We start from the raw sequence: 14,168 nt of genomic DNA, 5'->3' as shown, positions 1-14,168 counted from the left end.
GTTTTGCATTAGCTTCATAGTTTTATTGAATGACTACAATTTTACTCCAGTTGTAAGCACCTTTGAACTACTCGGGCAAATCTTGAGACAGTTTGCATTTGTCTCCTAATTCCGCTTACATTAATTATATTTTGGCCGTAGTTGTGTGGGAGAGACCAAAGTCCACTAAAAATAAACCACTGAAATGATCATTCTGCTGCCTTAAATGAATGAATAAATACGAATGAAAATGCACGACTAGCGGAAAACAATGAAACATCAGTCCTCTGCAATTATGACACAAAACATGTTCTCTAAATTGCACATTTATTTCAACGCAATCAGGCGACAACAAAACAAGTCACTTGTGACGTCAGCTCTACCGTCCTAAAATGCAAGCAGGCTGCCGTTCATTGAACACTAGAGGGCAGTATAACTGCATGTGTGCACAATTGGGCCGACCTAAAACGTCCACATTTTGGGAATGAACTCTAATCTAAGGAGAAGCGTGCTTGATTTTCTCTTGACAAAAACTGAGGTTCCAATTTTTTTTTCTTTTAAACTTGTGTAATGCCGAACCTTTTCATCATATATCAAAACATCAAGTATTCAGATGGTCTGGTGAATCTCCAAAAGGAGAACATAACACAATTATGAAAATCGTTTTATTTGATCTCCTTATTTTTTTCCCACGTTATCTTCTTTTTCACTCACATTCATATTAAACAAATAATATGCTGCCTTGAAAATAAATACTTCATATAAATTTTAAACAATACAACAACCATGCCTTTGTTTAGAGATAACTCGACATTTACCACAAAAAAATACCTGGCGCTCATGACAATAATTATTTTATAAACATCCAATTATATCTGTAGTTTGGCAGGAAGGAAACATTTTTATACTCAGGGAAACAAGTTCAGATTTTCATCTAGACATGAATACAAATTTGGCAGCATTAACGTCGAAGCAACGTCAAAGTAGGCTGCGTGCTGACATCAGACATCTCGAAGTGCGCACATGCTGAATAATACGCTTTTGTCACCGTGCTCCCTCTTGTCACCCGACAGAACAATGTCTTCTCTGTGTGAGTGACAAGAATGCCCCCCCCCCCATTTTTGAGACTCTCCCACTTGCACATTCCTCCACACTGGGCTGCAACAGTCGGTTCTCGAAGCCCTTTTACATTACATACAGTAAATATTGGTACATGTGACTGACAAGTAGGGATGTCCAGGTCTGGTCCAGCTCTGTACAGGGGCGGAGCTAGAGGGGGGCCACGGGGGGGCACTGAACACCACCCAAAAAAATCTTTATCAGCATTTTTTTATTTTTTATTTTTTTTAGCTTTGTAACAAAAAGATTGGGAGCTGACTCTGAAGCTTGACTGCATTGCCAGTAAGTATACTGGTTTTAGTGGGGAGAAACAGATGAGGTCCAAAGAACAAAACAGAGCTTTTATATGCTTTTTCAATACACGCAATACTTTCAATACGATTTTGGAACATGTCGGCACTAATTCCCAGCTCAGTTTTGCGTCGCTTACAGGCAACGACTCTGACAAGGGCGGGCAATGTTTTCTAAAGTATACAGGAAAAAGCATCAGGAAGCTTGGTGAACACTCGAAGGCAGAGCAGAACATGTCCAGGAAACTCCAGCGTGTCCTCGCAGGCCTCGGATGGACTGTTTTTGTTTTGCGTCTACTCCAGGCCTGCCTGGGAGAGTCGCCATCGCTGACTCACATAAGTTGGCGCTCCTCCTTCTTTTTCGTCTCCATATTTTTCCTTATTGTTTTTTTATTTTTTAGGGAAGGGGGGCTTGTTGTTCACATACACTCGCTATTGCCTCAAAGTTTCCTGGACCGCTCTGAGCAGCGAGACTTGTCCATGTCCAAAAGGGTGAAGTCAAAACAATGCCAAGCTTTGCCTCTTCCACGCTCGAAGAAACTTGTGGCGGTGTTGAGAGAAAAAAAAATGTCCAACAGTACAAGCACAGCTGCCACTCATCTGGAAAGTGATAATGGCTGCTTGGTGAACTCGTTCTTCTATGAAGCTCTTCCTTTATGAACTTCAACCAAATTCAAACCAACTGTGCAAACGTCTTAGTCCACTTTAAACTTTGTTGTTTTAAGCACTTTTCCGCAGCAGCCGTGTTGACATAGTAAATTTGTAAATGGCAGCACACATACGGTAAGCAGGATTAGACACAAAAGTGTGTGGTGCACGGGCCAAGGAAGAATCCATGCAGTTTTCCTGAGGATTTGACTACTGTGGAAAAGTCGAGGCCACCGTTGGAATTGATTTTCAAAAGTGAACCTTTCGACTAGTCTGCTCAACATATGTGCACTGTGAAAACATCAAGATTTGTGGGGACTGATCACACCACTGTATTTTATGTAGCTCCACGTCAGCGTCCAGATAATGTTTCCTCTGCACTCTTTGAATGTTTCTTGGAAAAGGACACAGATATATCCCGGCTGGCTCCATCCTCTCGACATTTCCGAGAGAGCGTGACTCAATATCCTCTAGCTTGCAGCATTCCGGAAGGCCTCGCCACTCCAGGGCTGCCATGTTGATTTCATTTTAGACTTGTATGAATTGAGTGGGGCTCGACACCAGCACAATAGGACAATGTGCTCCACATTCACGCACAATGAGCATGTTTTATTTATTCTGTCCTCGAGGAGAACAGGCTGATAGTCAGAGCTTCCTGCCTTAAAGAGCGGAAAAAGACGTGATGAACAAAAGGTGTCACGCTGTACTAAATGTTTTCATGAACAATCTGTCATACTGTCTTAAGAAGTGACATCTGTTGTCTTTCTGTGGGGAAAGCCTCAAAGCGAGACTGCTGTATTTTGAGATCGGCCCCATGACACTTCCTTCTATTGTCTTTGAAGACGCTCTTTTTTTTTTGCATGCATGCACACACACAGACACACACAAACACACACACACACACACACACACACACACACACGGGCATTATGTCATTTTTTTCCCCCATGGTACACACATTTAGCTTAATTAAATGATTTGTAGGAAACATTGAAATACAACCTTGTAACTTCTTCTCATTTAAGTCTTTTTTTTTTCTCACAAGAGATCAGATCAGGTTCATTTTTATTTCAGATGCACCCTGTTGCCAAAAATGAACCAAAATAAAACTACTCAATGCTTGACCGACAGTAATGAAACTCGACAGATGTCTTTAGTCTTCACTGAACCAAGCACGCATGTTTTGGGGTTATGGGAGGCAGCTGGAGCCCCCTGAAGAAAAACGCACATGGATGTGGAGAGCAAGAGCAAACCCAGAATGTTGATTATAAGACAGACATGCTGACAAAATCCCACTGCAATCCCACTGACGTTTCAGTGTCTTGATCTTATTGTGCGGGACAACCCCTTGTGTCACAAGAAGTTCCATTTCCTGGTCTTTGTCATCAGAGGTGCCTTTCTGTTTGGGACGTCCCCAAACACACAGGAGACAAAGAAATGGCAAACCACATCAGTTCATCTTGTCGTGGCAGATGAAGACAATAAATGACGGTGGTTGGAACTCCAAAGTATACTCATGCATGGTCATACATGACAGTTAAAGACATGCATATAAAAAGCCCTACAATTTAATATGTCAATATAATTGTGATATTTTTTCACCTTACTGACGTAACAATATTTATTGTTGACGTGGTTGACCAGCTGCTGTTCCTAATATTTTGGTCACTTCTCTTAGCGACACACTATCATCCAAATGAAGCAAAAAATGATCTTCATAGGGTTATGTATGTATGATAAGTATGATCAGGTTAGGGTTAGGGGTCAGGGTTGGGTATGATAGGTAGGCTTTGCTCTGATCAAGTTAGGGTTAGGGGTTAGGTATGATAAGTATGATAGGTAGGGTTAGGTATGATCTGGTTAGGGTTAATTATGATAGGTATGATAAGTAGGGTTAGGTATGGTCTGGTTAGGGTTGGGTATGATAGGTATGATAAGTAGGGTTAGGTATGATCAGAATCAGAATCATCTTTATTAGTTAGCTACGTAAAACACATGAGGAATTTGCCTTTGGTAGTATGAACTATACCAGTATTGCAGTAACTGGCAACCATGACAAAGAAAGACATGACATGTTTCAAATCTTTAGTAATGTTGCCATTGCACTACTCCTCCTCCTCCTGCTGTCTGCTGTATGCACACTTGCTCCATTTTTGCTCCTCTTATTTATTTATCTATTTATTTATTTATTCATTCATTCATTGCTCTTATTTATTCATTGTATGTGCCTTCTTGCTTTTACTTTTTGTGTTGTTCACTTGAATGTTTTGTTTGTCCGTGGGATATATATATATATATATATATATATATATATATATATATATATATATATATATATATATATATATAAAATATGGCTTGTCACCGTGGGATCGTGGGAAACAAAATTTCGATCTGTTTGTGTGTCTTGAAGAAATTGACAATAAAGCAGATTTTGACTTTGACTTTGAATTTTGTATTCCAAAGAGGGGAGGGGGTCAAAGTGGGAGTGGATTCTAAACTGGTGATTAAAATGTGTATACATACAATAGAGTCAATATTAGGAACATTTATAAGCACATTTTGGATATAGTCTATACATTTGGCGAAGGGGACAGCTTCCTCCCACTTATCACCCTGGAGAACCGCCTCTGCCACACGTCGGCTTATTTTTCCTGAAATTAAGTATGGTTGTATCAACAGACTGCAAATCAGCAAAACCTGAATCAAAGCATCTAGATTGTTCTTGTTGAAAAAGTTGCTCCTTTAATCCAAAAGGCTTCTTTGGGTCAACATGGAGCGTAGGTCCAAAGTCCTTCTAATTACGTATAACGCCATAGTGGGTGCGTTCTCTGGGGGCTTTAGTTCCTCGATGTGTTTATAATGAAACGAGCATCCTGCATATCAATGAGATGTTTATTTGTCTTGTGGCAAAACAGCTCGTTAGGTTCGGCCACTCTTCTCGATGAATGAGGCGATCTTTGGGGCAGGAGAGGTCAGGGCATTGTTATCAGCAGACAATCCTCCAGAGATGGATGTCTTTTTAGCTTGATGTTTCTTCTACCCCCCTTTCCACATTATGGACGTTGTCGCCCTGGAAGGAATGTCTCTTCTTTTTGAGTTGCTTGACAGCTTCTATACAAGTTAGTGCTGCAAATGTGTATAGTAGTACGGGATCAAACACAGATGTGTTACGTCACACGTGGGAAGGCCAACAACACCGATCTTAGAGAGTGCCGAACCGAGCGTTCATCGGAAAAGCTGAGGCAGCAGTTCAGTTTCCTCTCGTGAGTCCAAAAGTCTACTCGAGGCCTTGAAATGAACGTGCAGCTTCCATTTCACTGTTAGTGCTCGACAAGTCTTCAAGTTTTGACCAGTTTTGGTTGAATATTCCTGTCAGAGCAAGTTAAAGTTAAAAAAAAGTCCCATTGATTTGTAGCAAGAACCAATTCCTGGCTTGTCTGTTATCTTCAAATCGGGAAATGTTTGAATTCTAAGCAAGGACCCTTATGATTTTCAACGGTACTTCATACACGATGGCTGATATCTCTTCAGAATGTCACAATTTCATTTCTCGGCCGGTCGCAAATTTCCGCTGATGTTCATGTCCAGCAATTATTGTGAAGTTGATTATCTCTGACATCCTTTAAAGATGATCACGTAATCAGATTTTATGGCAGCTCGATTCCCATTGTTGGAATTTATTTTGATTTCATAACATTTTGACAAGAAATGTTTGCGGTCGCTAATGTCGCTAACAGTTCCTTACTACTTATGCCACATATGTGTGGAAGTGCTTTTTATGGTTTTAGCAGTCAACTGTTTACAGGTTTGTTCCTTGTTTGCTCATTTTATTGCACCGCCTGACTCCATGACAACACATATGCATATGATATTTTTATCCTTTTTATCTTATCTTTATGGCGGCAATCTGGACACATTGGTCACACACATCCTGCATCACACACTGGGGTAGAACTCATAAAATAAAAACAGCATGCTTGAAATGTGAGTAAAGCTCAAAATCTTCATTAAAGCTGTTTTTCATGTACGACATTGGGCAGAGTTTGAATAGTTTTGACTTTCATGGTTTCATTTCAATTAGCTTCAATTAGTTTTAAGAGCAGGCTTGTTACTTTTTATTCGTCCCAAAATGCGTCACTTACGTACAGAATAGTTTCCGTATTAATTTGACGCATTCATGTTTTTAAGAACTTCACCACAACTTCTGAACCTAAAACACATTTCGAGGCAGGGGTTTTTGCACTAGTGTCTGCTTGCGTGGGTCACCGGATTCCTAAAGTGGGATATTGAGCCAATGTGGGAAACTTAAAGGAGTCATTTGGCTGGTGCACAAAGAGGCCGCCACACACGTTTAGCTGGGCTTCATTTGTCTTTGGTCAACAGCTGAGCTTTCACTGCAGGGTGCCATTCAAACATTCACAAACGTATTCCGGACTAGACCCCCGTGGACTCTAGCAGGCCCTTAACAGCCCATTGAGATGTAATGAGAAGCATTACTAACCTAATCGGGGCCTCGTTAGCATTCCGCGGTGTAACACCTCACTGCATTGTCTCTGTTAATGTGCAAAGAATGTCGGAGGCGTGTGTTTGTATGTGGGAGGAGGTCCGGCGAAAACACATGGCCACATAGCGTCCCTTCGCCATGGTCAACCTGCTGACAAAAGGACTCAGCGGCGCTGAACCAAATGAGAGCGACCACTGTGACCTTACGGGTCAGCTGAGAATGAAAAGCTTTCCAACACATACAGAAGCAGCCATGGGAATATGGGAAGAGGTGGAATGGAGAGCTGGAAGAAAGAAAGTGCTTGTGGTTGGAATTCAGGGTCATGCCTTCCTCTCCACATTCCTCCTGACAATAAAGTATGTCAGCGTTGATACAAGAGCTTCCATTCTGCACACCTCACATGCATTATTAAACTTCCCTCAAGCCACCACTTGCTGAACTCTTGGGATGGCGACCACGTGCGTCAATATTTTTAACAGCACCACATGATGCTCCAACATTTGTACAAATATAGAAATCCTAAATTGTAGACATCAATCCACTGGCCGTCCCCCTTTGTATTTGAGCACCCTAATGAGTCACTGGTAAGCCATTTGGTCAAACTGCTACTTTGCTGCTACTTTTGTGTTACCATTGGAATGGAATGTTAAATGAGGTCACACTTTTTTAAATCTGCAAACCCATTTTGTATGATACCATCAGACAGTATGGCTGCCATTTTTCCGCTTCCCAAGTTTACCCGGCTTATTTTCTCAGATACTGTCACGATGATGCAGATTGACAATGAATTCATGCATTTCACTGGTGAAATAAAAAAAACACCCCCAAAAATAAGGCATTCATTGAAATTGTCTCTTTATTTTTTGGAACAATATTTTTGGCAGTAAAAAATAGAACATTTTTCTGAAGCAAACATCAAACTTAAATGATTGGTCAGCTGTCACTATTAAGGTTGGTGCATGCAGGAAAAACAAAAATCTTCATCATTGACTTAAAGCCAGACACATTTAAAAATAAATAAATAACTTAAATCACAAAAGTCAACTTTTAAAAGTTCTATACAGCTTTGGAACACTGGCAGCTGGCTAACAGCCTTTGGTCGCTTGACGCTTTTTGAGGATATTTTTGGACCAGACAGTCTTAAGAGGAAGTGATGTCACAGTTTGCTCTCCTCCTCCTCCAGTGGCCTGTTCAAGCCCGGGATGAACTTGAGCAAGTGCCTCCGGAAGCTTTTGTGTTTTCTCTGCAGCGAGCTGAAGACCGGTGGCTTGCCGGGAGCGGCGGGTGGCGATGCCGGCCCGCGTGTGTAGCTGCGAGTGCTGGCGCTGCGCGTCAACTGCGTCTTGGCGGATGCAAAGAGCTCGCTGGCGGGCCGCAGGCGCTGCTTCCTGGCCGCCTGCTGTTTGTGCCTTTTGCTATCGTCGGCGTCCGAGTCGCCGGCGTGATAAAGGCACGTCTGGTACAGGGGGTCGTCTTCGGTCGCCGTGCTGAGGACGCTGGCGCTACTGCTGGTGCTGCCGGTGCAGTGGGGGGAGCGGCGGGCGGCCGGGCTGGGCGCTCCCAGGCTGCCGTACACGCCCGCCGACTCCAGGGACTCGTACACGGAGGCGTCGCTCATCACGATACCTGGCATAGGTGGGAGGGAGATGCTGTTAGCTGTGTCATCTTGGAGGAAAATAATAAAGTATCAAGTTGAAACTGCTATTTCAACTGTTTTTTACAATCATGGGCGGGTTTGGCTGACAAAGAAAGGATGCGACTTACCGTGAACAAGCCTCTGCTCCTGCACCATCAACGAACGATACTCATCCCACTTCTCATGGAGCGTTTGCTGCAAAGGAACAAGCACACAATCCCATTTAATCTCAAGGGAAACCATAGCAGACTGCCAAACTTCCAGTTCTCATCATTTCCTGATTTTCAGTTCGGATGTCAGTCGTCTCTGTGAGCGACGACGAAGGCTTTTGTTTGTGTGTTTTAGTGTCTCTGCGTGCTGTCCCGCTTCTCTATCTGAACCCAACCGCCAGCCACACACAGAGTCTGTTCAAGGTTTCTTCCCTTTTCAATTTTTTTTTTTGCTTCTGCATCGTAATGTGTTCTACATCTGCTCTATGTGTAATACGTGCCTCAATATCACCTCTGATGTTAGTGTTAAATACAATTGAATCGAATTAAGTGGAACGCTCGCTGCCTTCTTATATAACATCCGCAGTTGGAAATGACCGTGGTTTAAGTGCGTCTAATGCAGGATCTGTAAAACGTTGGATTAGTACGCGAGAAGGCTGCCGCGGCTGGTGGGATTAACAGCACAGCTGCTGGGATCTTTTAAGGGGGAAAGTGGCGCTGCTCAGCCACTTGACGGGAAGAATGCGAGAGAGCTTGCTGGAGAAAATGTTGATGCAACAGGTGTGAGAGACAGGTGTGGATGGGGGGGGACGTGGTCTAAACACGGCACATTTGTGTATGGGCGCTGACCTACGGGCGTGACAACTCACCTTCAGATACTGCAGTCGCGCCTCCAGCTCGGCTTTCCGGATGGAGTCGCTATAAATCGTCTCCAGCCTTGAAGGGAAAAAGGCGACAAGATTTAACAGGCGAAAGAGGAAGTGGTTATGTAAAAAAGAAGTCGACAAGTGTGGGAAAGAAACATTTAACTGTATCAAAGACACTTTTCATCAGGCAGAAACAATATACAAGAAACAATATCATTATGACGAGAAACTAAACATTCATGATATGATTCAATATTGTGACTTGATGCGGTACAGCTTTCGGATTCTGTAATGTCAGTAGAAACTTACACGTGGGCGATAACTACTTTTTGGGTTTATATGACTGCGTTGAAAAGGATCATTTTCTAACTCCTTGATGTCAAACTTGTAAAGTGTTTCCCCATCCTTGCGTTGTGACGCAGGCGGTTCCCCTCACTTCCTACTGCTTAAGACGGGTACCGCTAAATTTACAAGCGACAGCAGCAGGATGAAAACGAGTGCCGCAGTGTAAGTACAGCCTTAAGAATCTGCTTCTCTAAGTGCTGTCCATCCGCATATGAATCAATTTGTGGGGAACTATAAACAATATCACAACATTCAAAAGTGCGCATTTTTATGTGTTGTTGTACCTGAGAGCGTTTCCGCAAGCCTTGATGAGCTGGACAATCTCCTTGTGTCGAAATCCCTCCACAGGGGCTTCGTTCACACTTGCGATGGTCTCCCCTGCGACAGCGCACACATTCAATGGAGATTATTTCGATTCAACACACGAATAAGAAATGTGCATCACAGAAGGGAAGCGTGATTTTTTTTTTTTTTCCGTCTCAAAGGTTATTTTGCTACCTAGACCTCATTTAGTGCATTTGCACAATAGCACAGCAAAGGAATTTAGAAAGTGAAACTGAAGTAATCATTGAAAGAAGGAAGTGGACGGTGCAGTGACGAGCTTGTGAACATTTACATTTTCTTTAGCCCATCTGAGATTAGTGGAAAAAAAACCCACAAGCTATCATTGATTGGTAGTGAATGACTAAAAATAGCAGCAATTTCCTAACAAATATTTTATGTTAATGCTGAATGAGAGCTGCTGACCGTAAACGCCACTAAAAATAATTGAGGACAGACACCAAAAAGTGTCCATAGATGTGCTTGCTTGTCTCCATGATTTGTCTGCGTGTGCCCTGTGATTGATTGGTGACCAGTCCAGGTGACCAGCCCGGGTGACCAACCCAAAGTCAGTCGGGATAGCCTTTGTTCATTTTAAACTTGACAACTTACCGACTTTGAGTCCAGCGACCTGGGCCGGGCTGTCGTCGTGCACCTTGCACACAAATGTGCACATTTCCACCGTGTTGTGGTCCTGATGATGCAAGCCGTAAGTCTGAAAGACACGCAAGGCCTTCCATTAGTCAGGCTGAAAAGTAGAAAAAGAAAAGAGAACTTCTTCTTTGGTGGGGTGAGGCTTCCGCCACATGATTGATGTCACTGGACTGGAAACATCGGCGGCATGTGGCATTGCGCTGATAATGCAACCACAGGATGAGGGAGTTGAGGACCGCAGATCGTGTGACTCAAGACACAGAGACGGACGGACAGGGCTCGAACACGCAACAATAAGCCAGTGAAGGCTTCATGACAAAACAGATGCCACTCAGTGGAGCGCAGACCTCCGCCAAGGCAAAACCTTCTTAAACATCTCTGACTCGCTGGGCATTTGTTTGATAAGGTTTCCCTCCAGCCTTGCAAACTGGGTGCTGGATTTGGAGGCTTGCTGTCACACTTGGCGGCCATACTGCAAGCAGACTATAACGACAAAAAGTGAAAATGCCGAGATCTGTGCCAAAACTTGGTGTATGTGCTTACTTGACAACCACCTAATTTAGGAAGACATTTCTCTTTCTGCTTCTTTAAGAAGTTCTTTCTAGGACACTGAAGGAATAATGAATCAGATGGGGGGGGGCTCAAAAAGCCCTGACACAATCTTCTACAGATGTGACTGTGGTTCCTGTGGTTGCGACGCTTGGCAGGGACAACATCGCATCCGTCCAATTGGTTTACTTAGTTTTAATAAGGGAAAATGTCTTTTGAATGACTAGCGTTTGTTAGTCAGTAGATCTACATTCAACAAGGTTTTTATGCGTGCATCACAAATGAACACTAACGTTATCAACAGTTATCTGGGAATTGTTTTCAATCGTCAAAGAAATGTGTGTGTGGCACCGTTTTTAATTATTCCGATCAGGCCGTAATTTGGTTGCGCTTACATAAGATCACAATAGATATATAAAATAACATTTTGTTGTCATGACAACAACTGCTGCGACTTCCTCATGTGCGCCATTGCATCTGTCTGCGGAGGCACAGCAGACTTCCTCTTGTGGCGATACGGACAAAACCCACAAGCAGGCGAGCTGGGCTGCCTGATAAACGCAAGCGCGCCGTGACGCACATCAATGGACATCACGAAAGGAACAGGAAGGTCCATGTCAAGTGACCAATATGGCGGCCCAAGTGAGCATCACGAGTTCACCACTTCCTGTGTCGGAAGGGCGGAGAACATCCCAAAAAAGAACAATATGACGTACTTTGGTAAATAAAGTGTGCCACTTTATCTCACATCCATTTGCAAAGATTTTAAAATAGGGGAGAATAAAAATCAAAATCAACTGATTCCCTTACCTGAATTTCAAAACCAAATGTTTGCTCCTCTGCTTTCTCCAGCACCACCACCTTCCTGAAGAGCAGAGAGGAAAGGAGCAGAATTTCAAACTGGGGGAGAGTTTAGTATGTTAAGGTTTTAGTTAAGATTTGATCATCATGGTGAGCGTTAAGACATCATTTCTACTATTTGCGTTGGTCAAAGGCGTTTTCGTCAATGTCCCCCAACAGTCTTAGCGATTCTACGGTACGTGACATAAGCGTGTGGTTTGCGCCCTCAATCATTTCCCCTACAAATTGGTTTTACCTTTGTGGTTCTGGTGTTGCCTGTATTTGTGGCTTCCATTTCTGCGAAACGCCAGCCTGCAAAAGAGAAACAAGCACGTCAGACACCTGACTCAAGAGGGTATCCCCGGGCCTTTCCTGGACACACCTACTACAGGCACGCACACCGCATGAACCGGTCTGTCAGGTCACTGCGCACGTGCACTACACGGGTGTATTTTTAGGCTGCCGAGTCATCCAAAGTTTACACTGAAACTGAAAATGTGTGTGTCGAACTGCCGCTTGTTTACTTCAACTAGAAGCTAGTTTCACCTTTCGACTAGCCTTACCCGTCTACAGGATTTTCAGACCTCTAGGGATCCACGATAAAAAGGTGGAGTCTTTCACAGTACGTACATTAGGCCAAGGCATCGAGACCAGGGCCCACCAAAATAAATACGGACTGTATCTGTCCACAAGGCTTCACTTCTTAGCTTCGTTCCAACTCAGTCCTTTTTTGATGAAAGGCCGCTTTGTACCAGCTCGTAAACTGTTGCTTTCTTTTAAGTCTCCACACTTACAGAATTGTCAGGCTTCTCAATGAGAGCATTTATTATTCCCCAAAAACCCACACAGGGGCAACATGTGGGGGAGCTAGAGCGGGATGGACTGCCCCTCACATGCTTACAATGCACCCTTGTTGCCCTCCAGTTTGGACGCTTAAGTCCACTTTCTCAGCAACCAAATGTCCATTTGGCACACCAAATGACCATTGGAGTCGAATGAGGGACAACAGCCAGGAAAATGTGGCATAGTTACCAAGCGTTACGCAACGCTTAATAAAGGTTATGTCACGCTGGCCATCGGTAGACGTCCTTTATAAATAACAAGGCTGAAAAAAAAATATGCTGCTGCAGCTGCTGTCCAGAACATAGATCTCAAAATTTGCCATTGAATTTAGAATGAATACATTTGAAAATAAGGTAGCAGACTCAACAAGGAGCAATAAGAGAAGATTGCAGTACCATAGACTGAGAGTTATGTGAAGTGGACATATGAATAAACATTATCAGGCCTTTTTTTTTAAACAGTTAAGCATGTTAAATAATAATTACATCACTCATAAACCTACTAAAGGTTTTATGATGGCAACAAGGATGCCAACTGCTCAATATTTTGACTGTAGTATGTACAAAGTGAGGCAGAAGACATCAAAACAGTTGAAAGAGGCTTGTCTGAAGTCACGTGTGCATTATTACTGACAAACAGCGTCAGTTTAACGAGCGGAAGTTTAAAAAGCACACGTTTGCTGCGAATATTACGATTTACTACATCATCAAATACATAGTATTTTGAAAAGATAGTACTTCTAATTTTGTGTTTCCATCGACGTCATAAATACTACTGAAATACTGCATGGCGTGGAGTGATCGTCGATAGTATTGTTCAAGCAAACAACAACAACCCACCCACTAAGTAAATAGTGACATTGCTTTCATAATAATACATATTTAGGTCCCGTTTTAGTATTGAACTCATCGCCGGAGAACAGTCACACTTCAATTAGCGCCTATACGTTAACTCCTTTAGAATTGATAGATTTCTCTGTTGTAGACAAATGAGAGCCATTGAAAACTGGTGATTATTTTACCTTTCTCAAATTTCTGGGCAAAGTGCCTCCGGAGTAAGCCAGCGTCTTATAGTTGTAAACCTCCGAGGGGTCGTTGTGGAGCGGGGCCGTCCGCTGGCAGCTGTCCGATTGGGACGACGGGAAATAGACGTCGTTGTCCGGGGGGGACGCCGCCGCACTGTCCGGTCCATTGGAGTTGACCATTTTCATCCTCCGGAACGTCATGCCAATGCCAAAAGTTTGCTGCAAGTCCGCTGAAAGTGTCCCGACGGAAAACACCGACCGTCTCAACAAACAAACTTGAGTGCGTGCTTGTGTGTAACAGTATGTGCGTGTGTGGGTGTGCGTGTAGTTCTCAACGAATCAATGTGTCGCCGTCTCCCGGATCCTGAGGGAGCCAACGGCAGGGGGCGTGGCTTGATTAGACAGGACACAAATGTGGTATGGACGAGCATCCGATTTATTTGTGTTTGGGGCACCTCGGAGTTTCTAAATGTAACTTTTTCTTTTACTTATATAGAAATATATTTATATTTATATTGTATATAGTGTGGCAGATGTGAGGAACACGTCTTTATTCT

The 14,168-nt window shown here is 43.2% G+C and overlaps 1 protein-coding gene across 1 annotated transcript; it reads right to left on the bottom strand.

Moving 5' to 3' along the window:
• Positions 1-7,384: 7,384 nt before the first annotated feature.
• On the bottom strand, positions 7,385-13,988 carry tamalin (trafficking regulator and scaffold protein tamalin). The gene is made up of 8 exons (XM_085913677.1): positions 13,609-13,988; positions 12,001-12,056; positions 11,715-11,769; positions 10,314-10,416; positions 9,665-9,758; positions 9,039-9,105; positions 8,308-8,374; positions 7,385-8,169 (listed from the first exon to the last, which is right to left on the bottom strand). The coding sequence occupies exons 1-8, from the start codon at positions 13,810-13,812 to the stop codon at positions 7,700-7,702; spliced, it is 1,116 nt and encodes a 371-aa protein (XP_085769803.1). The 5' UTR covers positions 13,813-13,988; the 3' UTR covers positions 7,385-7,699.
• Positions 13,989-14,168: the final 180 nt, after the last annotated feature.

The sequence above is a fragment of the Syngnathus leptorhynchus genome, chromosome 1 (genome assembly GCF_054491065.1).
Source record: "Syngnathus leptorhynchus isolate UIUO chromosome 1, UIUO_Slep, whole genome shotgun sequence".
Classification (NCBI taxonomy): domain Eukaryota; kingdom Metazoa; phylum Chordata; class Actinopteri; order Syngnathiformes; family Syngnathidae; genus Syngnathus; species Syngnathus leptorhynchus.
The sequence above is the reverse complement of the archived record's forward strand: the minus strand, read 5'-3'. Positions and strand labels throughout refer to the sequence as shown.